Consider the following 26,494-nt stretch of genomic DNA (forward strand, 5'->3'; position numbering starts at 1 on the left):
GTCTGCCTGGAGCGGAGCTTGCCTCTCCCATGGCAGCAGCGCTCTTCCCTGCCTCCTCAGACTCCTGCCCGCAGGAGGAGAGGACAAGTCGCCAGGTAATTGTCCCTTTTCCCTGTGGCCTCTGTATTTAGTCCCACAAAGCAGCCTGATTGTGTTACTAATTGCTCGCTCCTGGTGAGCAAGCTAGAGCCCTGCAAGTCACAGAGACTGCCTTCAATTATTCAGCTACACCTTTGTTCTGCCCTCCTTTTTTTTCAGGTATTCATTTTTCCTTTCTTTCTTCTAAAATTCTGCATCCCTGTCCTCGGAACCCCACTGCCCCCCCCCCGAGTCCCGTGGGGCGGACACACGAGCGCCGTGGATCTCGGTGCCGTGCTCTCGCAGCCACCCCGGGACTGCGCTGGCGGGGTCGTCTCCTTGGGCAGCGCGGCGGGGAACAGTTAAAACACACCGGTCCGTGGTGCCCTGCAGCAGCGCTCATCCGCGGCTCCCGGCACCGGCCCGCGCAGCCCCGCAGCACCAAGCCGTGTCCGGCAGCGCCGGTTCCCGCGGGATGCCCGTCCCAGCGCGGCTCTCCGGGGCCGCGGCAGGGCAGCCGTCGTCCCACCCCCCCCCCCCCCCTTTACACGGTGCAGCATTAAACCCGCGGCAGTTTCGGCGGGGGCGGCAGCGACGCGAAGGCCGGTTCCCTCGCCGGGCTCCGCTCCCCGGTCGGGGCCCAGCACGTGGCTCCCCCCCGGGCCGAGCTCCGGTACCGGTGCCCGCCCCCGCCCGCGGCGCGGCCCCCACGTGGCCGCCTCCCCCAGCGCCGCCGGGGCGCCCTTCCCGGCACCGCCCAATCAGCGCGCGCACCGCCGGAAGCCCCGCCCCCGGCCTTCCTCCTCGCTGCCCGCCAATGGCCGCGCCCCGGCCGCCGCCGCCAATGGGAGCGCGCGCCGCCGGGGGCCGGCGGCCAATGAGCGCGGCGGCGCGGGGCGGCGGGCCGCGGCTGGTATCCCTCCGCCGCCCGCCCCGCTCGGTGTGCGCGCGCGCGCCCGCCCCGCTCGCGCGGCCCTTTTCTCCCTCCGCCGCCCGCAGCAGCAGGAGCCGCCGCCGCCGCCCGCCGCCCCCGCCCCGCCAGGCCTCCGCGCGGGACCCCTCCCTCGGCCGCGTCCGCGGGGCAGGCCCCGTCTTTCTTCCCTTCCCCTCCCTTCCCTCCTCCGGCCCCGGCCCGCCCCGCTTTCCCCCCTCCCCGCCGCCGGCGCCGGAGCCGCCACGCCGCCGCCATGGAGCTCATCACCATCCTGGAGAAGACGGTCTCGCCGGGTAGGGCGCGGGCGGCGCAGCGGCGGCCTGAGGGAGGGCGGCGGGTAGGGCCGGCGGGGCCGGGCGGGGCGGGGGCCGCGCACCCCTGGGGCGGGCGGGGCGGGGGCCCCGGCCCCGGGAGGGCGTGGGCGGCGGCGGGGGAGGCCGCGGGGCGGCCGGGCCGGGGGTGGGAACCGGGCTGGGGGTGAGGGGGGGCTCGGCCGCGGCGTCCGCCGGCGGCGCCTGAGGGCCGGGCGGTTGGGCCCCGCGCGCCCGCTGACTGACGCCGGTTTTCCCCGGCAGACCGCTCCGAGCTCGAGGCGGCGCAGAAGTTCCTGGAGCAGGCGGCCATCGAGAACCTGGTGAGCGCGTGGGGGCGGCGGGGCCGTGACCGGGGGCGGCGGGGCCGGGGCCGGTGGCGGGCGCCCCCCTCCCCCACCCCACCCGCCCCGCCCGGCCAGGCCGAACCGCCATGGAGCGCAGCCTACCCTGCCCGCGCCCGGCCGCCGCGCCCGACCAATAGCAGCTCGTCCTCAGCCCCCGCCAGCCAATGGGAGCGCGGCGCCGGGCAAGGGGGCCGCGCCGGCTGCGGGAGCGGCCGCGGGCCATGTGCGGCCGCGGCCATCGCTGCCCCGGGCGCCGCCCGGCCCCGCGGCCTTCCCCGCCTGCCGCCCGGCCCCGCGGGCAGCCTGGCTCCCTCCTCCGCACACCGGCATCGGCCGTGTGCCCTCCGCGCGGGCGGGCGGCGGCGGGACGGGAGCACCGGAGCGGCGCCGGAGCCCCGCCGGCCTGGGGGGGAGGGGGGTCAGGGGAGGTCAGGGGCTTGTGGCTTCACCCTGAGGGAAGGGAGGGGAGCTCCGCTGGGCTGGAAGCTTGGAGCCGAGTTCTTCCTGTGACCTTCTTAAAAAACAAAAAAAAAAACCTGAAAAAAAAACCCTAAAAAAGGTGGGAAAAAAGCAAACCCACCCCGCGTCTCATCCGTGCGCTGGAGCGGGGGCGGCGGAGCAGGATTTTTGCTTAGTCAAGGTGTGGAGCTGCAGCTGCTCCGCGGTCCTGGCAGGGGAAGGGGAAGGGTTTGCGGTGGCACCGGGCTCTCCTGGAGGGCGGCTTGTGTCGGGGGGGTGTTGGCTCCTGGCGTTTCGGCGGTGTAGTCGTTATCGTCACAAACAAAACTGGCATCCTTCGGTTTTTTTAAGCAATTACATACGCTGGTCTCCACTGGTGTAAACTGGGAAAGTCACAGAATCTTTATTTCTGCTGCTCCATTTTAAAGTGCGTGAAGCATCCCGCAGAATCGGAATTGACGTAGCCTTTGTGCTTAATGTCAGTTTTGAGTCAAAATTCTCTGAATTGCTGTTTGTTAACTCTTAGGATCCTCCCCGTTAGACTGAAGCTTCCTGGGCTGTGTTACGTGAAGTATTTCAGGGCGATGTACTCGAGCTGCTCGCTGTCCTGGCTTTCAGGCTTTTAAAACAGCTGAGGGATATGCCAGTTTTTCAAGGCTTTGTTTATACTTGCTGCCATGCGAGAGCCAGGTCAAGGCAGCAAGCGGAGGAAGCTGAGCTTATGCTGGGGCTAAAATTTGTGTCCTGGTGTGGGATGGGGACACGGAATGGTCCAGCCATGGAAAGGGCAGGGGTTGAGGAGCTCCGCGTAGGCTGCGAGGGCAGTTAATGGCTCGGTTCTGCAGGAGGATGAGGATGTGGGGTTGAGGGCTGTTCCCATCGCAGTACGTGGTGGGTGGGTGGGTGGGGAGAGGGAAGTGGTCGAGATGGGAAGGGGTAGGAGATACAGGGTTGAGCGAGAGGTTCTGCGCCCGGGGCCGCAGCTGAGCACCCGGAGCTGGAAGCCATCTCCCAGTTAGTTAACTGACATGCACCTGCAGAGCGGATTGTTCTTCCTCGTCCCCTCCTCCTCCCCCCTGTAGTTAATTTAGACCCTTTTCTGAGATTTTCATTGATACTTCTGTAGGTGTGGGAGCTGAGGTCACATGCACCTGCATTTGCTTTGAGTCTCAAGTCTGGAACGCTTAATGTAATGCTTCTCATTTGTAGATAGAATTATGCTTAAAGCTCCATGAAAAGACAAATTTTTTTTTTTTGCTAATTGATGAGTGAGAAATCCAAGGATGCTTCTTCACCTTTGAATTTTAGTACAGTTTTCTTCTCAAAGGTGGCGGCAACACTTTTATTTTGTCCTGTGAACTTTTTTTTTTTGAATGGTTCCTCACTTTTAATAAAATCAGTGTGTAAACCGTGAGCGCTCTTGATGGTTGGGAAGTGGTTTAGTGTGGTATATTTGTAGGGGTGTTGTCTATTGCATTAAAATTTCAGAGTATCTCTAATGGCTTACACTCATCAGTTTAAGTTGTCCCACATTTTTGTTTCCAAATTCTGCAATTTGAATGTTGAAACGTGCTGGATAGCCCAACTAAAATTTTTTTTTTTTAAGAGCTGCGCTTGGTCATTGAAAATGACCAAAATTGTATTTAAAGCAGCCCAAGTTACTGGAATTATTCTATGTTTCTGTTGAACTTTTGAAAGTTAAGTTAGTTTTAAAAATGATGTTTTGGTGCCCTGAAATCTTTCTACGTATCTTAAGTTCTGTTACAGATGTTATAGTTCTGTTACAGGGATTATAGAAATAGGTTACATGTAACCGTATGTTAAACGTTTTCAGGAAAACCACGTTCCTGCTTGGTGTGATACGGTTTTGAAAATGGCACAGCTGTCTCCACTATTTCCTAGAAAGATTTTCTTAGTAGGCAAAATGCTTCATAGGGCCAGCGAAATGAAAAAGCTTCGCTGCTTAAACTTTAGCTGTATCTTGTACACAGCGGAAGTTTCTGAAATGTCAAGCTGTCAAATCAGGAAAGGATTTAAATGCGGAGGCATTTCTCACTAGCTCTCACCAAAAGCAAGTGGCACGAATGTCAGGTATTTTTATCCACGTACGTGCTTTTTGTGGGGGGTAGTCTTCATATATTTCTATGTACCTTTGATTGCAGAGAAGCAAGTTTGTAATCTTACAAACCTATTTGTAATGCACCAGAGGAGCATCTGATTTCACATTTTAACAATTCCTGTGTTAGATTATAGTTGGGTGTTTGCCTTGAAGCAAGGAAATAAGTAGCAGAGAGTTACTCTTCGCCATGTTTGATATCCATCCAGAAAACACATATCTTGGCATACAACCTGAGTAGTTTATTTAAAGGAATATTTAAAGCAGGCAGGAGCACGGAAGGTAACAGTCTCTCAAGTAAGCTGAAAAAAATCCAGCAAAGTCAGTGCCTACTTACGTCGCTTTCCAGCGGTTCTAATTAGGAGCTTAACGCCCGTAATCTCGGGATGGAGCCACCGTCGTTGCGCGGTGGTGGTGGTGGTTTGCTGTTGGCCTGGTAGAGAAGGACCTTCAGAGAGTCGTGGTCTTGTTTTGCTGGGTGAATGGGGATTTTTTTTTTTTTTCCCCCTTGTTAGTGGGGAGGTGCAGGCAGGGGCAGGTGCAGGCAGGCGCAGGCAGGCAGGCGTGGGTGCTGAGCCCTCCTCTCTCCGCAGCCGACCTTCCTGGTGGAACTGTCCAGAGTGCTGGCAAACCCCGGCAACAGCCAAGTTGCCCGTGTGGCGGCCGGCTTGCAGATCAAGAACTCCCTGACATCCAAGGACCCCGACATCAAGGCCCAGTACCAACAGAGATGGCTCGCGATCGATGCCAACGCCCGCAGGGAAGTCAAGAACTACGTAAGTTTTGTGACTTTTGGTTCTCTGTCTGTTGTTTTCTCGCGGGGGGGATGAGCGATTAATGCCTTGTCCGTCCTTTTCCACCTGAGGAGTCTTCCCTTGGCTGGCTGCTCCCTTTCATAAGACAAGCAGTGTCATCTGCGTTTGCGTGGGTGCTTCGTTGCTTGTAGTATATTTAATCTGTAGAATTATTAGGGTAAAAGACCAAAGAGGTACGAGGCTGCGGCTTTTAAATTCACACCTGGGAATACTTTTACAAAGAGCCTCTGAATAGTCTTGTGTGATGGGCATGGCTTCCCCACTAGGTGATTGCAGCTGGCTTGGTGTTTGCCTTTTCTCATACTTGAACAGCTTCCTCAACTGTTTTACAATCCACATTAACATCTTTGAAGCATACTCTGTGTCTGAACACACGTGTTCACACGAGGCCTAGCAAATTTTAAGAGTAGAATATGGTCAAAAGTTTGCAAGTTCCAAATAGGAAATGATATTTTTAAATTTTCACACAGTTGGTGAATTTGCCTGAGGACTCCTTTGTTCTTTGATAGTTAAAAGTTCAGGACTTGCAATGGCAGAACTGGTGGCTTAGTGCTTTTCGACTAATGGGAAGAGAGGTGTGCTTGGACGTACGCAGCATTTTGTAATTGATACAAGTTGGCCGTACAGTTTATGTAATGTTTTTGTGTTAATAGAATCCCTGTGTAGCAGAATAAGGTTGGGCGAGTGATGATGGTGACACAACTTTAGTCTTTTATTTACATTGATGACAGCTAAAGGGGAACTTACACTGTTAACAGGAGCTGCCGTATTGTTGTGTACTGAAGCTTACAAAACCAGTTTATTACTGTTTTCTGTCAAGTACCATTAGAAATACAGTGTCTGTTAAGTGGATGTATGGAAAATGAAGACCTGTAACTGGAAATGCTGAAACAAATGTACACCCCTTCATTTTTTTAAGAAACAGTTATTGAAGTATACAAAAAAAAAAAAATTCTTCTGATTGATTGCAAATGAAACGAAAAAAAATTATTCAGTCCTATTCAGATTATCTTGGCATAAACAGTCTGGTATTTGGGGAGGATTTTTAAGCTACACTTTGTTTAGCTTTCGCAACTTTGCTTTATAATACAAGCCGGGAGGAATTGTTCAGTGAGTCATTGTTGCGCGTTATGGCGCATAGCATTGTGTACGGGATTTAAAGGATGTGGTAGAAGTACGTGTAATCACACAGCTGTATCTCACTTCCTGAAAGGGGCAGCCATGGCCAGGTTCATTTCAAACATTATTTGTCCATGGTCACAGCCTCGTTTGCAGCGGGAGAAAGCAGAACAAGCAAACTGCTTTATTGAGAAAGGGGTGTGTTTGGAATAACATCAAGCGAAGACTTCGGTGGCAAGCCAGCGCCCGTCTCTTTGGTCACTGACATCAAACCATCGCCTGATAATCTCTCCCGCAGGTTTTGCAGACATTGGGTACAGAAACATACAGGCCCAGCTCAGCCTCTCAGTGCGTGGCCGGCATCGCGTGTGCGGAGATTCCCATGAACCAGTGGCCCGAACTCATTCCCCAGTTGGTAGCGAACGTAACGAACCAGCACAGTACGGAGCACATGAAAGAGTCAACGTTGGAGGCCATTGGATACATCTGTCAGGATATCGTGAGTATATTTTAAGTACTATTTTAAGTATTATTGTGAGTATATCTTAAGTGCTGGCCCAGCCTCTCCCCAGCACCTTTTCTATTCCAGCCTTTCCTTTCCCACGCATCTATATCTAGTAGGCTGTAACGCTTCCTTGTGGCTGTCTCTTAATACTTGTCCGGAGGATGTCTCTGTGCTGACAGAACGATGGGCAGTAAACACACAAGGATGGTGTCTGAAAGGACTGACCTGCTTTCGCAGCACAAATCCAGGTCATCTTTCATAAGGTGCAGATTGAAGTCTGTATGTTGCTGCGATCGTATGCTGGTGAGGGGTGCTGTTATAAAACTTCAGCTGAACAGCCAGTTGTGTAAAATGTTACAGATGAGTGGTAAGCATTTGATTCCTTTCTGTGTTGGGGAAACCTGACGACTACCTTCATCTTGCGTGAGGAGTCCCTTTATTCTTAATTTAGGAATTTTTGATGCACAGGCAAGAGTATTTAGCTCTTTGAGGCACCTTCTCCAAAAGGTCTCATGGTTTTATCAGTGTAGTTTGCAGTATCACGATGTGTTGTATCAAGTATCTGATGTGAATTGCTTGCAAAAACCCTGTGCACTGAAAAACAAAATGAGCTGCTGCTTTTTCGGTGCCGCTGAATGCCTTGGAGAATGTATGTGCGGCGTATCGCTGGTTGAACCTCGGTATAGTGAGGTAAAAAGAGAAATCTTCTGTTTGATGCTTTCATCAGGCTGCGGGAGATTGGTTTCGTGGGGAGGTCAGTTGCTTCGTGGAGGGTCAATGAAATAAAAGAGGAAATCTCCAGCTGTATGGGGGGAGTGCTCCAGGTCGAGCGTTGTTTGTTACGAGTCCATGCAAGACTTGGGTGCGTGTTGGTTGTTTCTTTGGGTGGTATGTATCATTGGCCTCTGGATTTTTGGATGCCCTGGCTTTCTGGTTGGGTATTTTGTAACCAAGATCCTTCTTAGAGTTGTGTAGCTTGTCAGTCACATTGTGACGCAGTTTGTGACGGTAGTTTGGGAATCTACTGCTGCATAAATTCTGATGTAACAATTAATACAGTAACTTTGGGGATCTTGCAGTCTTTAAATTTACCACAAAGAAAAACTAATCTTTAGTCTATGTTCACAGCTTTATTCTTTAAGCCTTGAGTGCTTAACAGTTACCTGTCCTTGCTACTGGTCCAGGCAATATATTTTTGCCCTACGTCTAAAAAAGATTGGCAACTTTACCAATAAAAGTATCAACTGCAACTGCTGACGTAGACCTCTTCCCAGTATATAAAGGAATGGAAAACAGTCAGTGTTTTTCAGCTTGCTAATTGAATGAAGTCAAGTAGTCTGAAGCTTGTTGACCTATTATTTGAAACAGTTGAGTTTATTTGGCATTTACGACTTGAATATCTGGAGTATTTGTCCTCAGATCAGTCTTCTCCTTCCTGTCCCCGAAGGTGTAAAGACATAAGGGTGTATGAATTCCTTGTACTTGTGTTCTGGTCCTCCCGTTGAACAAAGGGCTTCTTGGCCTTAATGTCTTAAAACTTCTGCTTGTAGATTTCAGGATCAAACTTTGAGGTTACTTTAAAATATGGAGAAGGTTGTTCAGCTGGCAAGTAACTTTATCAACACTTCTTTTAGGATCCAGAGCAGCTTCAGGACAAATCCAATGAGATCCTGACAGCCATCATCCAGGGAATGAGAAAGGAAGAGCCCAGCAACAATGTGAAGCTAGCAGCTACTAATGCACTCCTGAACTCTTTGGAATTCACCAAAGCAAACTTTGACAAAGAGGTGAGGGAGTAACAATTCTTGGCCTAAAATGCAAGGGCTGAATCCACGGTCTATGATGAGAAATCATGCACCACGCTGAATTTTGATGCATAATTCTGTTGCAACTGAGACTTGGATTCATTTCTGTAAATCCAGTATGTTGTTCTTGTAATGCAGAAATACTGTGGGAATCTTCAGAGATTCATCAATGGAAAGGAAGCATCATTGACTTTTTTGGATAAATTTGAACTGACCTTAGAGTTTAGCCTATTAGATGCTCTGCTTCCTAATCAAACTCTACTCTATAATGCTGCTGTAAGAGTACAAGCTTGGATCAGCACTTTCTTTCAAGTCGTGTGGCAGCAATCCAGATTTAACTTTGCCTCTGAAAATTGTTGGGGGAGGAAGGCCTGTAAGAGCCTTCAGACTAGGGGCCTCAGAATGAGAGTCTTTTCAGAACAGACAAATCTATTGATTTTTTCTTTTTTTTTCTTCTTGGATTAAGTCTATCCTCTAGGTCTCTACCAGGGAGAGTATGGGGAGGATGGAATTAATATTGAACCTTCAGCTTAGAAGGTCTTTTAACAAGAACTTTCCCTAGTCAACTATTCAGTGGATGTTGATGGGGATCAACCAGAGTCTTTCAGAATCTGAGATGGGGGGTGCATGATCCATTCAGACCGTATTTCTGTTGGGCTTCAGTGCTGTAAATAGCCTGGGCATAAGTCTGTTCCTTCCTACTAAAATGCAAGTATCCAGGTACAGCCCCTCAAGAAATGTATGTCCTGACTGAGTTTTGAGTTTTGAGGATTCTTGAAGCAATTGCTAAAACAGTTCAGGAAACAGCAGGATTTTTTTTCTTCTCCCCCCCAAAAAACTAGTGTCTTTAGTTCTGTTGTATCTTTCTATTTTGGACAGCTGTTAAGCACTTTTTAAAATGGAAGCTTGGGATTATCGTTTTGGGGAAGAAATGATTTAAAATACTGCAGTGAATTGTAACCTGTACTGTTGCTTGGTCTTGATAAGTGTTGCATGAGTGATCATACTACTCCAGACTCAAAATAACAGCCTCCATAGGAAGGGTTGCAAAGACTTTAATGCTTTCGTAAGGCGGTTCTAATGTTCTTTTATTTCTCCCTTCTAGTCTGAAAGGCACTTTATTATGCAAGTAGTCTGTGAAGCAACGCAGTGTCCAGATACAAGGGTGAGTGAAATTAAATGCTTGATTTGTCACTGCACCTTTCTGGGGAAGGTGGCTAGAACCTCTAGCATCAACAAACGGTTGAAAAGTGTTACATGAAATAAACAGTATTCTGTTAAATGACTGGTGCACACGTAAGTACTCAAACAAAACGAGTTTTATACTTAAAAGTAGTAAACTTACTATGAGGACTTACGTTGCTTGTTGTGAAAGACCTTATTAGGTATGGAGTAAGCTAAATCAGTAGAAAGGCTGGGTTATTAATCTGTGGTAGGCTACAACTGCGCTTGGTTTTCAAAGCACTCGGAAAGGTCACATCTTTGATCCATTTTCTACTCTGACAGGTACGAGTGGCTGCCTTACAGAATTTGGTGAAGATAATGTCCCTTTATTATCAGTATATGGAGACATACATGGGTCCTGCGCTTTTTGCTGTGAGTACTCAGGTTTCTCGCATATAGCGTCTGATCTTCCTGTACTCCTTTGTCCTAATCCAAGAGGAAAAGTTTTCCTGCGTTCCTGATGTGTGTTTCTTTTCTTTGGCTGTGACTGCACGCTGTGAGTCCCTCTTTCCTAGCAAAGTCCGTAAAACCAGCATCAGGTGTTTCAGACTTGAGACTCCAAAAGTCAGGACAATGCAGATTGCTCGACTTGCTCTGCAGTCCTCCCGAGGTGCTGATAGCTGATAAACTTCTAAACGAGGAGATTGTCTTCAAGAACAGTAGCTCTAATGTGGCATCCGATTTCAGACAATCTCAAATCTCGTACCAGTTGGGCAAAAGTTGGAGCACATATTTCAGGAGAAATAAGTTGCTAAAACGTCCTTCTCTCCCCTCCTTTCTTTCATGTTTCTAAAGATAACTATTGAAGCAATGAAAAGTGACATAGATGAGGTGGCTCTACAGGGGATAGAGTTCTGGTCAAATGTCTGCGATGAGGAGATGGACCTGGCTATAGAGGCGTCTGAGGTGAGCTCGCAAATGACTGCTGAAAAGCAATGAATGCCTGTGGTCATGTTTGGGAACGCTGAACTCACGTCTTGGAACCACGTCTGAAAGTCCTCCTTTTCTCCCAAGGGGAATGGTGTAGGAGAGCCCCTCTGATCCCCTTGTGCAGCAGTCGTGGGTCCGTGACGAGACATCGTGCACCACGCTGATGCGATGTGATGCATGTCTCTAGCAGAAGCTGAGACCTGAGGCTGCCCGAAGCCCGCGGGGCTGGTTGACTCTGTGGGTGTTACGTGCGCCGCAGACATCAGCACGGTGTTGTGGTACCCAGCTTAGTTTTTAGCTGCTAGCTTGGGTACGAGGAGCTGTCTTAGCCAGGGCTCAGCTATGATTAATTTATTTTGCCATTCAAGGTAACTGCGAAGCTTGTAGCTAAGGCCCCTTGCACAGGGGCCGCCATTTGGAATTCCCTTTAATAACTCTTTGGGTTATTTTCTAGGCTCTGTAGCTTAATGTATACTTTTTAGTGTAGCTTGAATATAACCCCTTTTGCTTACTAGATTAGATCAGGAGGGACTGCCTTTTTAAGCGAGTAAAATGGTTTTAATGCCAGCCTGGCTGGGAATTGAAACTAGTTGAGATAAAGATACTCTGACAGGTTTGATGAGAACACGCTGTGACATACAAGTGCTAGTTTTCTGCAAATGGTACGTGACAGCTACCTGATTTCTTTTTAGCATTCCAAAGTCAACTCAAGCTACTCCTGTAAGGTTAACCTAAATGTGCATTAAGCATGTATACTAGACACAGCATAATACCAGAAAATTCTCAGTATCATGAAGATCTTTGAGCTGTCGCTTCATTAAGACGGCACCTCAAATTGTTGAGATGTGTACCACATTGAAGGGAGAGGATTTCTTGAATTACCTGCTGTCTTGGAGGCCTAGTGGACTCTGTTACACTGATGTGTAAGGTTTTGGGGTCTGTTACAGGTGTGAGCAACTTAGTCCTACCCCAGTGCGCAAAAAGATTTATCACGTTCTATATAATACATTATTTATGAGTTAAGTATAAAATTATGGGATGAAATAAAAGTAATCATTATCCCTTATAATGGATGGAGCTGGAGATGAATTTGGGGTATTGTTCCGCATGCAGATGCTGTTTGCATAAATTAGCTCTAGAGATCAATAATAGCTTAAACTTTGAAGGGCTTTAGATGAATCATATCCATCTTTAAAAGTAGCTAAATATATATTTATGTTGAATGCCCAAAAAAGCAAGGATAGCAAGGATAAAAGGACAGTCAGCAGCACGTAGGTTTAGTTTATATGCTGAAGACCTTTTGCTGCTTCTACTTGGGGTCACTTGTTAATTATACATAACTGAAAATATTTATATTTGTACCGTGTGAGGAGGGGCTCTATACGTGTATGGAATGGCAAATCGAACTTGCTTATTGAATATTTAACTGGGATTGGTGCAGGGTGTCCTTGAGGTTCCTGTGTGTTATGGTAACTTAAAGTTTGCGTTGGGAAGGAGAGGAAAGCGTGCAAAAGAGAATTTGTATCTACTGGAGTTCGTAATTCAGACCTCATGCCTGTGTAGCCACTGAGAATCATTTTGTAACCTTTTTTTCTAGGCAGCAGAGCAAGGAAGGCCTCCAGAGCACACTAGCAAATTTTATGCAAAGGGAGCACTACAGTATTTGGTCCCAATTCTAACACAAACATTAACAAAACAGGTGAGTTGCAAAATCCCTGGTGCATGTCAAAAAATACGTACTATACCCACTTTCAAGTTCTGGGACAGTGATACTGCTGTGGCGTGGAGGAGCAAACTGTCAGTGGTGGTCATTGCTCCCTTGCATAGGTGACTTCTTGATATGCTGGGTCCCAAAGGTCCTTTAGGTCCCCTCGGGTAGTTTTTAACACTGCACTTGTTCAGAGCACCTGGAGTGGCAGTCCTTGGTCTGTGATGAGACATCATGCACCACTCTGACTGAATGATGCATCATTTTTTAGGGCTGAGACTGTCAGACTGCGTGCGGTGTCATTTTTATGCTGAATTCTGTTAACACATGCTTGTATTTATGGTTTCTGAAGAGGTTTGATAGTTATCTGTATTCCTAACAAAATGTTTGTGAAATTAAATATACAGTCTCTGCGTCATTAGAGATCCAATTTCTGGAATTCTTGAGCTGTACTTTTTGAACTGTGAAGTCCATGTTTATTTAGTATCTATTAAGCACTTCACAGGGACTTGTTTGGACTGTGTTTCACAGTCTAATCAAAATTAATGGAATCGCTTGCTACAGCAGGTCTAATTATAAAATAAAACTGTTAATTAAGCCATACGGGACGGAGTTCATTTGGCTTACTGCAATGGACTGGGAAAATGCTTGGTGCTCTTAGCAAATCCAGGGAATTGTTTCCCTGTATGTTTTGTATTGCTGTCCGCCTGGATGCGGAGAGTTAAATTGCAGGAGGTTCTAAAGTGCTTGTTAAAACAGGAAAGATAAAACAGATAAGAGAATCACAGGTACACAGCTTCAAAGGAATTTGGTAAGTGGCTGAGCTAACAGTCGGAGGGGGGAAGAAGCTATTGAACTGGTACAGCGGGCCACTGCGAGGCGATGGCATGGATCAAAGGAACAAAATCTCAACCTAGATGAGAGAGAAGCAGTTTGGAAGATGTGTGAGGCTACTGTAGGTGCGTCGGTAAAGAGCTAGCAGCCTTACACCAGGGTGGAAAGGTACAGATGATGCAAGTAAATCGGGTTGCTTCTCTGCCAGAGATGTAGCTAGTACTTCCAGACTTGAATTAATTTCTAAATATAACACCTGGTAATAAGGCAATGTTACTTGCAGTAGATCCAATGGGATCCCACTGCCTGTGAGTAGTCAGGGATATTTTCCCCCAGACTGACCAGGGTGCTGTTTTCTTCCTAGGATGAAAATGATGATGACGACGACTGGAACCCCTGCAAAGCAGCAGGAGTCTGCCTCATGCTCCTGGCAACCTGCTGTGAAGATGACATTGTTCCTCATGTGCTGCCCTTTATTAAAGAACACATTAAAAATCCAGATTGGCGATACAGAGATGCAGCTGTGATGGCTTTTGGGTGCATTTTGGAAGGACCAGAGCCTAACCAGCTCAAACCACTGGTCATACAGGTAGGATTCACTGTGTTTTCTTGGAGGCTTGTAACTTTCTGAGAATGCCCGTTTTGCACATTGGTCTTAATCTGAGGAAAAGCAAAAGGATGCTGCCCTTTAATCATGTTCTAGAGAGATTTGGTGGGCTCAGGGCAGGTAGTTGGGTTACGTAGCTCTGAATCACAAGGACATGCAGGACTTCAGAACACCTGACTCCAGATGCATCAGTTCTCACGTCTTCCCTCCTGGGAAATGACTTTATGAATCTTAAAATATGAGAACAATGGCCTAACTGGGTCTAGACTGTCCTCCCCTCCCCAGTCTATCACTGTCTCATAGGGAATACATTAAAATCAGAAACAGTGGCAAACTCATATTTGCATATATTGCATTTGATCACATCTTTCTCCTGACTGCAATTATGTTCTAGGCAATGCCAACTTTAATAGAACTAATGAAGGACCCCAGTGTTGTGGTTCGAGACACGACTGCTTGGACCGTGGGCAGGATCTGTGAGATGCTTCCTGAAGCTGCCATCAATGACATTTACCTCGCCCCACTGCTGCAGTGTCTGATGGAGGGCCTGAGCGCTGAGCCCAGAGTGGCCTCCAACGTGTGCTGGGTAAGGCAGCCCCTTTGCTGTTGCACATATAAGTTTCTGTCAACGAGGGGAATGCAGCTTGTGTTCATGTATATGAATATATATACGAATACACACACACATATATATACACACACACACACACATATATATATATACACTCACGCACTTAAATGGATTTCAGAGATGACTCACGGCTTGGTCATCCAGCACACACAACTGTTGTTAACTGTAAGTTATCTCACGTCTGTTTTGTGGCTCTGGTAGGAAAGAATAAAGGAAGGAATGGATTTTTAAGGAGAAAAAAATGCTAATATTCACTGAGTGTAGAAGTTGCCTTCAGTTTGAAAATGCTGTGGAAACTGTCCTTGAGAACCGGTGTGATAGAAAAGGCATGCTGGGATTTAGCTTTTTTCTTGGGGGCAGCTGGATTGCTGCCTTAATCTTAAGGGAAAGACGAGATACCTTGTTTCCTATTACCTAAGCCTGCTTCTGCAGTGGTTCCAGAACTAAATTAAAGGAGCATGAGATTTTTTTTTTGTTCACTTGCAGAGCTGCAGTCCCTTGCATTGGCTTGCTAACTTCAGTTGTATTGTCATCTTGATGCATGTCTACTACCAAGTAGCATATCTGATCTTTCACTATAAAGAGGATGTGTCCCTTACTGCCTTTTAAGAGAACTGCTCAATAAAAATTGAGCTAGAGATGAGTATTTGCATGTCAAAACAAGTTTTAGAAATGACAGAATTCATTCTCTCCATATTCCAGAGGTTTGAAGACTTCTAGTCAGCACGGAAGCTTTTCCACAATACGTTGATCCTGGCAAAAGTCCATGTAGCTGTGGCTTTTGTCTTCTGAAGATGATGACTCCTATATGTTTTTAGATCAAAATGAAAATCAGGAGGCTTTCAACTTTTCTAATCCACCTGTCTCTCAGAGCAGTTACAGTTGCTCTGCAGTTGGGAATTTGAGCAGTCCGCAGCCTTGTCTAAACCACGATTTTAATTTACGATGATGCTGGATAGTGGGTAGAATCTGTTAATACCCTGTGAGGTTCAAGCAGTCTGCCTTTCTTCACTTCGATTTTTTGACAGCTACCGGTTGCTGAGACCAGTAACACTGTGCAGGCATTTGACCGCAGACCCGGTGACTGCCTTGCGTGTTAACGTTACGTTTTAAGTCTTTGAAAATTTTCACCGCTGTTGCACCAAAGTTCATTGCACTGAACAATTAGCTGTTCATGAAGGGAGTTGTTAATCCTGCACATGTTTGGGTTTTTTTGGGGGTTGTTCTGTTAGAATGAAAACTGTTGGAATGTATGTTTCTGGACTTGTGAGGGTAAACTCATTGGAGTAATAGCAATGGTTGTTCTGTGTTTCAGGCCTTCTCTAGTCTTGCTGAAGCTGCCTATGAAGCTGCAGATGTAGCTGATGATCAGGAAGAACCAGCAACCTACTGCTTATCCTCTTCATTTGAGCTCATAGTTCAGAAACTTCTGGAGACCGCAGATAGGTAACACTAAACTGGCTGGCTTAAGCTCTGCAAAGATGCTTTTTTTTTTTTTTTTATTACTTCAGACTGTTGGTCCTTTTTCTCTTGCAGCTTAGATCTGAATGGTGTTTTATCAGAACTGGGCTTTTTTGGTATCACATGGAATATAGAATGCTAATCCCTAGGAAAAAAGCTATTCACACAGAATAATTTCTCAGTATTTTGTCCATATCTGCTTTTAGTAAGTCTGGGGTTTCCTCCAAGAGTGCCTCTTCTGTGTTTTACTTTGAAGTTTCCAAGCACTGTTTAAGACTGTGCACATCTTTGTACAGTAGTGATAAGACTCTTCAAGGTTGGCTACAAGGCCACTGAATAATCAGGATTGCAGCAAGAGATAATTAGAAATCTGTGTGTATCGTACAGTTCATTTTACTGTGATTGTTTTATGCCGTGGTTGTTGCTGTTGTGCTACATCCATTTACATTAGCACCAGGTACTCCCCGAAGAGCTGAGGACCTAGTTAGGCTAGATACTGTCCTTTTCCCAACGAAGTTGAAATATAAATAGACGAGGCAAAATATTTTCTCAGTTCTGCAGATGCAAAAATAAGGGTAATGCTGAAGTCATATTCTGCCTTGAAGGTCGCATAAGTCTTGACAGCTCAGAGTTCAATCCTTGGATCAGTTCAGTCATCAGTTGAAGCCTTTTGCTGCAGGATGACTTCTTCTTAAATGGTGTCCCTGTCTGAACAGTTCAAAGTCTAAACTCTTCCTGTCTAATTTACATCCAACCAGAAGTGTAGTGTCTAGCTCAAGGCTCTGAAGTCCATCAGTCATCTTAGCATAGATCTCGGCTGTCTTTATTTCAAATCTAACACCCTCACCAACATCTCAGAAGGATGCTAGAGAGCTAGTAATGTATGCTGCTCACCTCTTGAGACCATCTCTTCGCAGGCAGGATAATGGCACACTGGAAGATGTGGGTTTAAGGCTTTTTCTGTTCCTGTACTTGCTGCCAGTGACTGAAGATATTGGAAGTCATTATTAATAGCGAATGAAAAAAATGTTCCAAAAGTGGCTTCACAAATTTCATTTACTTTCAAGTCTTGGAATACAGGAATGCAAGTGCTTCTGCTTGTCACAACACTAAAATTTAGCTGTTACCAATTTACTAAAAAAAAAAGTCTGTTTCTAAGCAAGCCTGAGCACTGGGAGCTGCAAATATATTCCTTCTGTTACAGGCCTGACGGACACCAGAATAACTTGAGGAGTTCTGCATATGAATCTCTGATGGAAATAGTGAAAAACAGTGCCAAGGACTGTTACCCTGCTGTCCAAAAGACAACTCTGGTCATCATGGAACGACTTCAGCAAGTGCTACAGATGGAGGTAGGTAAACCCGAGTTTTAAACCCCCGTTACGGTAAGGGGTTTAAGGAAGCTAAGTAGCTGTGGTGTTGCTGTTGTGCTGTGGCTTCATCTGGCGTAGAAAAATGAGTTTTGTTGCTGTCTGTATATGTTACAGTATAATATGTGGTTTGTGTTTGGTATTTTTATAGATAGGTAGATATATTAAGCTTCTGAACAGTACCTCTTGTCTTAAATTTGAAGAAACAAATATTTAAAATTGAATCTCTGGAACTCATAGTGCTGTCAAAATCCGCTGGGTTTGCATGGACTGCGATGGCAGGCTTTTCACGTGTGGGGTTTTGTTCTTTTTCAGTCCCATATCCAGAGCACTTCCGACAGAATCCAGTTCAATGATCTTCAGTCTCTTCTTTGTGCTACTCTACAGGTAAGTTCCTGTCTCCTGTGTTTGTAGTTATGGGAAAGAGGTGGTTTTAGAGACGTTTGTGTGCCCCTGAGCATGCAGACTTGGTCCTGTTGATGAGATCTGAATGAGGAAATTGGATCTTGTGTCCCAGCTGACATGTGGGAGGTGATACAAGGTTCAGAAGGCTTCAGCAGAGTAAGACTGATAAAATTCAGGGCAATATGAATAAAGAACACTATGCGGCATGTTAAAGATTGTATATGCTTTCAGACTGGCTCTTATGTTGACTACATGCTGAACAGTTGCTTTGGTTGGCACAGACAAAAAAACTCCGTAACGGCTTTAATTTGTTCATCTGCCTCTTGTGGTTGGTGTTCTTATTTAAAATGGCACTAATTAAAATGCACTGAGTGTCCTTGGAATTAAACATCTGGTAATGAACAGCCCATGTGACTTGGAGTACTAGCGCATTTCAGTTCCTTGCTTACTCCTACAAAGTCCACTGAAAACAGCCCCTTTTTTCCCCCCCCCCCCAAAACCACTCAGGAGGTTGATCGGACCATCCTCTGAAATACGTGGTATTTGGTATTGAAGCTTTCCTGTTTGCACTGCAGGAAGGGTGGTACTGTGCTCTCATGCCTAGCTTATTAACAGTTACAAGGCGCTGCTTTAAAACTCTATAACAGACGTAGATTCAGCATCAACGCAGCTCTGTGCAGCTCGGAGAAGAAAGGAGCATTTTCTTCTGGAGGTGTAGCAGAGTACTATGTAATCGGAAATAAAAGCAGAGCAGAGTATCTGTGTCTACTCAGATTTATTCCTTTGTTGGGTGGTGTTAGCTGTTCTCTGCAGGTTTTCTTCCATTCCCATTAGCCCAGGAAAGGGAGCCTTTTCCTTGCCTGCAGGTAACAGCCTGTTTCTATCGGGTTTAGCTTCCCATTCTCTTAAGGGAGGTTAGGAGGTCTCCTGGGTGTTGTCTCCAGGTTGTTTTGAGAAGTCATTAACTTCATCCTTCTTGTTCAAAAGCCCATAGCATCAGCTGTTACTTCCACTCTCTGATTCTTAGGGTAATTTTTCAAATAATGGGTAGATGGGAATAATCTGCCCTTATGGTGGGCTTTGAGGAGACTTCAGTATCTAGAATCTCTCCTTTCGGCACAGTATGATCACTGATCTCTTTCAGGACACCTTTGCCTGTGGGAAGTGGTGTACCGGTGGAATTAAACTGCTAGTTTTAATTTGTAAATGTGTGTTTCTTCATTATCACAAAATCTGAACCTTAAGTATTTACAATAGCTGCAGCAGATACTTAAATACCACTAAGTAAAAATCAGCAGACGGATAATTTTCAGTGTTACATAGTCAAATATACTACTTTGTTACATACTTTTTCTCTTCTTCTGGAAATAAAATTATGAACATCCAGCAGAGGAAAAACATTTATTAATATTTAAATGTACCAAGAAAATCAAGACCAATTATTTAAATAGTCAAAGTCAATCTCTTTGGAGTGACTCAGTTTGAAGAATCAGACTTGAAATAATTATTTTCCTCTGCAGGAGGAATCAGTCTTTCTCTTTTCATAGGAAATGCAAATTTATTTTAAATAAGGACACATCAAAGCTGTGTTCTGTAGTTCACATGCTGAAAGGGATGGTCAGAACGGTACACTAGGAGCAGAGCATAGGTTAAGCTTAGGTATTTACCTGGGGTGTTTTCGTGGTCCTTCTGCTCGCTGTAATGTGCTGGGTAACGCAGAGCACGTGTGTGCTCACCAGCCTGCTCTGCTCATAGGTAAGGCCTCAGTTTTGCTTTTCAGACATCTCCGTTCTAAACATGTTCCTGCAAACCTATTTTGCATTGCTTGTGTGTTCGTTTATTCTCTGTTCATCCTGGGTAGGGGAGGTTTGACTGCAGGTAGCAGTAAAGACATTCTTATGTCATATTTCTGAAGTTTAATTCTGTGGTTTAGAAGTAAAGCTTACATGCAACCCGTACTTGGCAGTAAGAGATTGTGGTCACATTGCTGTGATAGAAAAGGGCTTGTTTTATAGGGCCAAATTTGGGCTGGTCACATTTAATGCCAGCTTAAAATGGAAAGCCCGGAGAATAGCCTATGCAGCAGGAAAGGTAAATTCAGCTTGTTCCATAGCTGGAAAATTGAATGCAGCTAAAATGAATGGGACTTTGCACTTGCACTGACAAAGCATATTTTTGCAGCAACAGAGTTCAAACAGCAGCTTCCTTTTTAGCAGCCCAATGCGGTCACGAGTGTTTGGAGCTAGTGCAGGAGATGTAAATTACAATCTCTTTCTCCGTTCCCACCCAGAACGTCCTCCGGAAGGTCCAGCACCAGGATGCTTTGCAGATCTCTGACGTGGTGATGGCATCTCTGCTGAGAATGTTCCAGAGCACGGCAGGTTCGGGGGGTGTGCAGGAGGATGCCTTGATGGCAGTCAGCACCCTGGTAGAAGGTCAGTCTTGCGCTGCAGAGCAGAGCTGTGTTCGGGGCGGGGCGGCAGAGCTGGGACAGAACTGGTTTGCTTCCTTCTCTTTTTGACTATATGGCAAAAAACATTTAGTTCCTGGTTTTGCTTGAGGTATGGTTTTGACCACACATCTCACCACATCTATCTATGAAGCTCTGGGACTGGTCGGTTAAGCTAGATTGTGTTTTGTGAATGAATGGTTTGTTTTCCGTTAATAACGTAGCTAGAAAATTCTGCCAGAAAAAAAAAAACTTTGTGTGAATTTGTACAGCGCCCAGCCCAATGGGAACCTGGTCTCTTCGTGCTGCTGCAGGACAGATTTAGCGTTATCTTAATGATTTGTACTTGCCGTTGCCTGTGACCCGTGGTTGTTTTGTGGAGTTTTGTCAGTGGTGGATTAACAGTTACTGTTCTTGTTTAAAAGAAATCATGGTGGCAAACAGCAGTGTTAGAGTGGGTCAGAATGGGTGAAGTAAAATAAAATTTGGGTTGTGGTATTGCAGGCGGTTTGAGCTCATGGTTCAGGTTTAGAAGGTGGTGGCTGTGGCATCGTCTGGAGCTCTAGGAACGCGCTCTGTTGTCAAATGCTACGTATGAGTGTGAAAGCTGAGGCGCTGTTGAAAGTCTACGTGTAACCTCATTGCCTAACGCCCCTGCCTTGTCTCCAGTAAAAGCCACGCGTGATGTGGAAATGGGTCTTCAGGAATGGGTCAATCAGTTTGTAAGGAGGCTCGTTTTGAGTCTTCCCTTTTTCCTGAGGCTGTTATCCTGGCTAGCCTGTTGAGGGTCTGAGCAGGTGACAGGACCTGTTTTTAGAAGCAGCACGTGCCCGATTTGCTCTGAGAACACAGGACACCTTGTAAGTGCCGCAGAGTTAGTTTTGGCTTTTTGGAGTAACCCCTTCCGACACTAGCGTGTTTTGGAGAGCTGGTCTTTGGCGGGTATCCCTCTGACTGCTCTTGGGAATGTTTAGCGGAATTGCCTGAGGAAGCTAGGAAGTGAATGAGAAGGTTGGGTGGGATCGTTGCAAACTAACCAGCAAGTGAAAATGAAAATGTGTATCCTCTTGGGACAAAGGCCTTTTCACTTTTGGATAGATCAGTCTGCATGCACAGTCTTAGTAATGCAAGTGATTTGGGGAAGGTAGGAGTTAGCGGAGAAGAGCAGAAATATTTTACTTCAAATATTGCTTAAATATAAACATACTGAAGAGTGCCCTGCTTGAACTGCACGGCTCTGAAGAGGTTGAGCAGCTGTTTCCAAAAGGAAGCTGTTACAGCTGTTATGGCAGTAAAGCGATGTGAAAAGGTGTAGAGTTTTCAGCTGATGCAAAGCAACGTAACAGTGCTGAACCTTGTCTGAAGTGTGCCGCCAGGTCCCCCTCCCTCTGATGGGTCTGCTCCGTCAGGAAGATCTCAACATCCCTTCTGAGCACAGGGAGGGGGTTGTCTGCCTTCGGAGGCCTGCAAAGAATTGAGCTTTTTTGAATCTCAGTTTAGTCCAGGTGGACATGTTTCACTGATGCTTAGGTTTTGTGTGAGAATCGGTTTGTTGTGCTTCAGTGGAGTGTACAGGTACTGTTTTTGGGTGGAATATAATGGTGGGTTTCTGTTGTGTTGAACTCCAGCAAATACGTCGTAGGTTGGGATTTTTTTATAACCTAGAATATTTTCTGTGCACAGTCCTAGGTGGAGAGTTTCTGAAGTACATGGATGCCTTCAAACCGTTCCTTGGCATTGGACTGAAGAACTATGCTGAGTACCAGGTAGAGGTCAAACCAGGCAGCCCTGTGTTCACAATCTCTAAATTCTCATCTGCTCACAGCTGCTGAGTTCAGCAGGTGTGCATCTGTAAAATACCACAGCTTCTGGTGATGAAACAAACATTGGAGCCCCATAGACTTTTCTCTAATTACTGGCTGCATGCACACATTTAGACCCTCTTCTGTTTAATTCGGCAGAAGGCCTTCACTTACTTGACACCTGTGTTTTCACAGTGGCTGCATATTAGTTGGCCTTGATGAGGAAAGAGGTTGCTACTGGCTGTGAATTTCCATTAGAAGGTCAAGTCATGGTACTCACAGTGGGGTGGATGTTTAGACCACCCGGCTGCTGAATTTGGTAGTGTTTGTTCAGACCAAGTACATGTCACTTTGTTGGCACCTGGATCTCTTGCTCTCCCCCTTGGCGAAGCAAGCTCAGCTCTTTGCAGCTTTGTAATATAAATGGTTAACGAAGCAGGGACTCATCAGCTGCTATATGAGGGTCGTTATTCTCGGTGGTTTAATGGCTGCAGACTCTCAACCACTACTTAGTGCTTTAATAAGCTGAAGCTGTAAGGATAGAGAGTGTGGAAGACTGACTCACTGGGTGGGTGTCTTACTTGCTGTTCTATTTGCAGGTTTGTCTGGCTGCAGTGGGCCTGGTTGGTGACTTATGCAGAGCCCTGCAATCCAACATCTTGCCTTTTTGTGATGAGGTTATGCAGCTGCTCTTGGAGAACTTGGGGGTGAGTGTTTACCTTCTCATTAGCCAGTTAGTAACAGTTGGCTTGCACACTGAGAAGAAAGTGGGAGGTGGGAGAAGCAGAAGTGCTAGGCATGCTCTGAAGATCTCGTGTTTGACAGCTATCTTGCTTACTGTTTGAATGGAATCCAAATTTATTGGGGGGAAGGATTTACATTTCAAGTGAGTGTCTTAATTGATTAGCTCCTCCCCCCTTAAAAAGAAGTGCAACTGAATGTAATGGTGCTGAAATCTCTTCCAGAATGAAAATGTTCATAGGTCTGTGAAGCCTCAGATTCTCTCGGTGTTTGGAGATATTGCCCTTGCCATTGGAGGAGAATTTAAGAAGTACCTAGACGTTGTACTGAATACCCTCCAGCAGGCTTCCCAAGCACAGGTTGATAAGGTAAGCCAGTGGTGCACACTCCAGTTCCTTCATTAAAATCATAAACGAGCAAGGGCTGTGCACATGTCATCAAGGACATTGCTGAAGTGTGCTTTCCTGTTGCCTTTCCAGTCTGACTATGACATGGTGGATTACCTGAATGAGTTGAGGGAGGGCTGCCTGGAAGCTTACACTGGCATCATCCAAGGATTGAAGGGAGACCAAGAAAACGTGCACCGTGAGTACTGTGTCCTACTGTGGCGTTTCTGTGCCTGAAATGACAAAAGGAGATCGGAAGAACTCTGCTTGGACAAGCTGTTTCACGGTTGTTGTCACGTCCATGGGCATATCCTTGTTCGTCCCTGTCTGCGTGGGAGTGAACGCTCTGCTGCCATGAGCAGGGAATGGGTTTAGAGCCCTTCCCTATGGTTCCTCTTCCTCTGGCAGCTTTTCCCCTCCCTATCTCAGAGAGCTCTTCTGGGGTCAAATTCTGGCTGTCTGGGTGTACACTGGAATCCCTTTAAAGGACAGACTATTAAACATGAACTGTGTTTCACCCTGCTATAATAAAGCTGTCTTCTTTCAGCGGATGTGATGCTGGTGCAGCCCAGAGTAGAATTTATTCTGTCTTACATTGACCACATTGCTGGAGATGAGGATCACACCGATGGAGTAGTGGCATGTGCTGCTGGGCTGATAGGGTAAGCATCCCGATCCTATTTCAACTGACAGCACACTCGGATAGATAGACATCTTTGTACAACAGCCGTAATATTTGAAGCTGCATTTTTATGACTGTCTGAAGTATTTAACATCAGTTCTGGGTTTTTACAGTCTAGTGTTGGATGTTTAACCCAAGGTGTGAAGTGGTTATGCAGGTGAGGTCCTTTAACTGACAGGGTGAAAACCAGTAGGTAGCAGTGAAAGTTGGATGTGTGTTACAGAAATTCTAGATCTAGGATTTTTCAAGGATGACCTGGGCTTAAAAACAAAACACCCTACCCTCAATTCCCTGGGTACAGAGGAACTCGGGTCAGGGTGTTTTAATCTTTTCTATTGCATTTAGGGAGAGCTGATGGGAACGTCAGGGAGATCAGGCTTTGGACAGGAGATTGAATGTCTACCGTTAGTCACAATTTCAGAAAACTGTTCAGCTCTCCTGCTGAAATTAGTGACCATATGCAGCATTTTAAAAAGGACATTAGCTGTGAGTCAGATTTCTTTTTGCTAGCAAGAGCTGATCAGAGTGGTACTGGCACATCTGTTTGTGGCACTCAGCCTCAAAGCCTCTCTTTCTTCTTCAGGGATTTGTGTACAGCATTTGGAAAAGATGTACTGAAATTAGTAGAAGCTAGACCCATGATACATGAACTGCTAACTGAAGGAAGAAGATCCAAGACGAACAAAACAAAAACCCTCGCTACCTGGGCGACTAAAGAACTGAGAAAACTGAAGAATCAAGCTTGGTAAGGGATTACACCCACCTCCTTTTCATGTTGCATAATTATGAAATTGGCTAAACTCCTGAGTCTGAAAGAGATGCTTCACAAAAGCCTCGTTCTCTAGAAGGTTGTTTCTCATTTATTTTTCTGTAAACAAGCCCGATCTGTGGTCTTGTATATCAGAACAAATACAAACCGAGAAATGTGGTGAACTACTTGGCTTTCCCAAGACCAGATGCAGACTGGGGGGCTTCTTGCGTTGTGAAATGCGTCACCCTTACTAGTCGGGGACGATCCTGCGCTCCTCCAAATGCGGTATAATTGAAGCCCGTTGACTCCTCAGTCCTACTCGGAGTTCAAGGAGCGTCTGGACGACGCTCTTAGTCATATGGTTTAGTTTTAGGTAGTCCTGCAAGGAGCAGGGAGTTGGACCCTGATCCTTATGGGTCCCTTCCAACTTGAGATATTCTATGAGTCTGTGATTCTACTGAAGCGCCTTTGAAACGGAGCAGATTGTAGAGAGGGGCGTGATGGTGTATGTGCATTTGGGAGCATAAGTCTGTTACAGCTTTGTCACCCCACCTTGAGAAGTTCCTTAGTATCCCTATTATTTCTCTTTTTTAGTCAATTTTTTCCACTTACTGCTAGTTTTATCTCCCGAATGCGGGGTTTTGTGGTGGTGGAGGGTTTTTTTGATGGACCCTTTTTGCTTGCAGATCTGTTACCATTGGGATGACACCTGAGACCCCCACTGGAAATCTCCAATCTTTTGAAAAAACCCGGAAGTGAGGAGTGTGCACGGATGCTGAATGTTTGGGAATGAGAGGATGAGTGAGTGAGGCTTGAAACACACCACATTGAAAATCCCGCCACAGCAACAGCAGCAGCGCTGTTAGCGAGCTGAGCACTGACTTGCGTAGAAAACCTGGCATCGGCCATCTTCGGGAAGAGGGAACGACCGATTTCTGTCCAAGTAACGAGCAAGTCTCTTCTTCCGACAGACCAGGACTAGCTTCTCTGTCGTGGCCGGCGCAGAAGGGGAACGGCCGGTTTGGAGGAGAGGAAACTGGGTTCAACTGTGGTGCTCTTTGTCTGAGGTCTGGCTTTGGCTGCTGGAGAGAGATGGAGCCTGGGTCTCCAGCCGCCTGCTGTAACCTTTGCCGCACGATGCTGTCGGTGCATGGGATAAAAGGAGGGGGTGAAGGATTTTCAGTCTAGGAGTGAGTGTGTGTGAATGAGGCGGTATCCACATTCTCAACTTCAAGTCATTGCAGTTTATCTTTTCCCAAAAAAAGGGTTAGCTGTTGCATTTCATAAACTAACCGAAGTTCAGTCTACTGATGCAGCATAAGAGATGTAAAAAAGAAAAGAGGAAAAAAAAAAAAAAAGAAAAAAAAAAAGGAAAGTCGCTCTTTAGGGCTTTTTATTTTAGGGAAACACTGACGAATGTTCAGAGCTCCCGTTCTGAGTGACGCTTTTCATGATGTCGTTTCATCAAAGCGCCTTTCCTTCCTTAATATTGTTCAACTGTGAATGTAGAAATGGGGGAAAAACAAAACTCTTGCGTTAGAGGGAATAGAAATAAATTGTCAAACAAGATTTCAGGCTTAAAAAAAAACAAAACAAACCAATAAACACACAAACAAAAATACAGACGTTAAGTGATCCGAATTGGCAGTGAGAACGCAAAGGGAAAGATCTCTCCTGACTTGTACTGTAGCAGCCCGAACACCCACAAAAATTGTGCCAAAGAGTTGAAAAACAAAATAAAACTTCAGGTAATATTTTGGATTGCAAAATGAGGATAAATTCAATGTTCAAACAAAATCTGATAAAATGCCATTTGGAAACTGCTTGGCCTTTTGTGCTCTTTATTTGATCAAATTTAATGTGGTATTGGTCTCTTGCTGCACTTCAAAAACAAAAAAAGGAAAAAAGAAATTTATATAAAATATATATATACTGACTTGAGCTTACACAAGACGGCACTTGTAAAAGGTTATATTTTTCCACTGCAGTTGAAGATTAATAAAATGGTGTCAAACATTCCCCAA

General features: G+C 46.1%; 1 protein-coding gene across 2 annotated transcripts; it reads left to right on the plus strand.

Moving 5' to 3' along the window:
* The first annotated feature begins 994 nt into the window (after positions 1-994).
* KPNB1 (karyopherin subunit beta 1) lies at positions 995-26,494 on the plus strand. Of its 2 annotated transcripts, XM_072885680.1 has the most exons (22): positions 996-1,305; positions 1,588-1,646; positions 4,839-5,021; positions 6,478-6,678; positions 8,319-8,471; positions 9,595-9,654; positions 9,996-10,085; positions 10,509-10,619; positions 12,241-12,342; positions 13,550-13,774; positions 14,187-14,378; positions 15,739-15,869; positions 17,089-17,236; positions 17,570-17,641; positions 19,950-20,094; positions 21,792-21,874; positions 22,510-22,617; positions 22,876-23,019; positions 23,131-23,236; positions 23,585-23,699; positions 24,303-24,464; positions 25,157-26,494. In XM_072885680.1, coding segments are annotated over exons 1-22 (2,631 nt in total). In that variant the 5' UTR covers positions 996-1,265; the 3' UTR covers positions 25,158-26,494. The 2 variants fall into 2 exon arrangements, with proteins under 2 accessions (XP_072741780.1, XP_072741781.1); XM_072885679.1 differs by lacking the exon at positions 25,157-26,494 and having other exon boundaries at positions 995-1,305; positions 24,303-24,468.

This window comes from Ciconia boyciana, chromosome 22, assembly GCF_034638445.1.
Source record: "Ciconia boyciana chromosome 22, ASM3463844v1, whole genome shotgun sequence".
Lineage (NCBI taxonomy): Eukaryota > Metazoa > Chordata > Aves > Ciconiiformes > Ciconiidae > Ciconia > Ciconia boyciana.

Excerpts from the sequence above, each read along its gene's own strand:
- KPNB1 (XM_072885679.1), top strand. The coding sequence starts at position 1,266 with ATGGAGCTCATCACCATCCTGGAGAAGACGGTCTCGCCGG. Across the intron at positions 10,086-10,508 it reads TGGGTCCTGCGCTTTTTGCT|ATAACTATTGAAGCAATGAA; the intron begins GTGAGTACTCAG and ends ATGTTTCTAAAG. Across the intron at positions 17,237-17,569 it reads AGCAAGTGCTACAGATGGAG|TCCCATATCCAGAGCACTTC; the intron begins GTAGGTAAACCC and ends GTTCTTTTTCAG.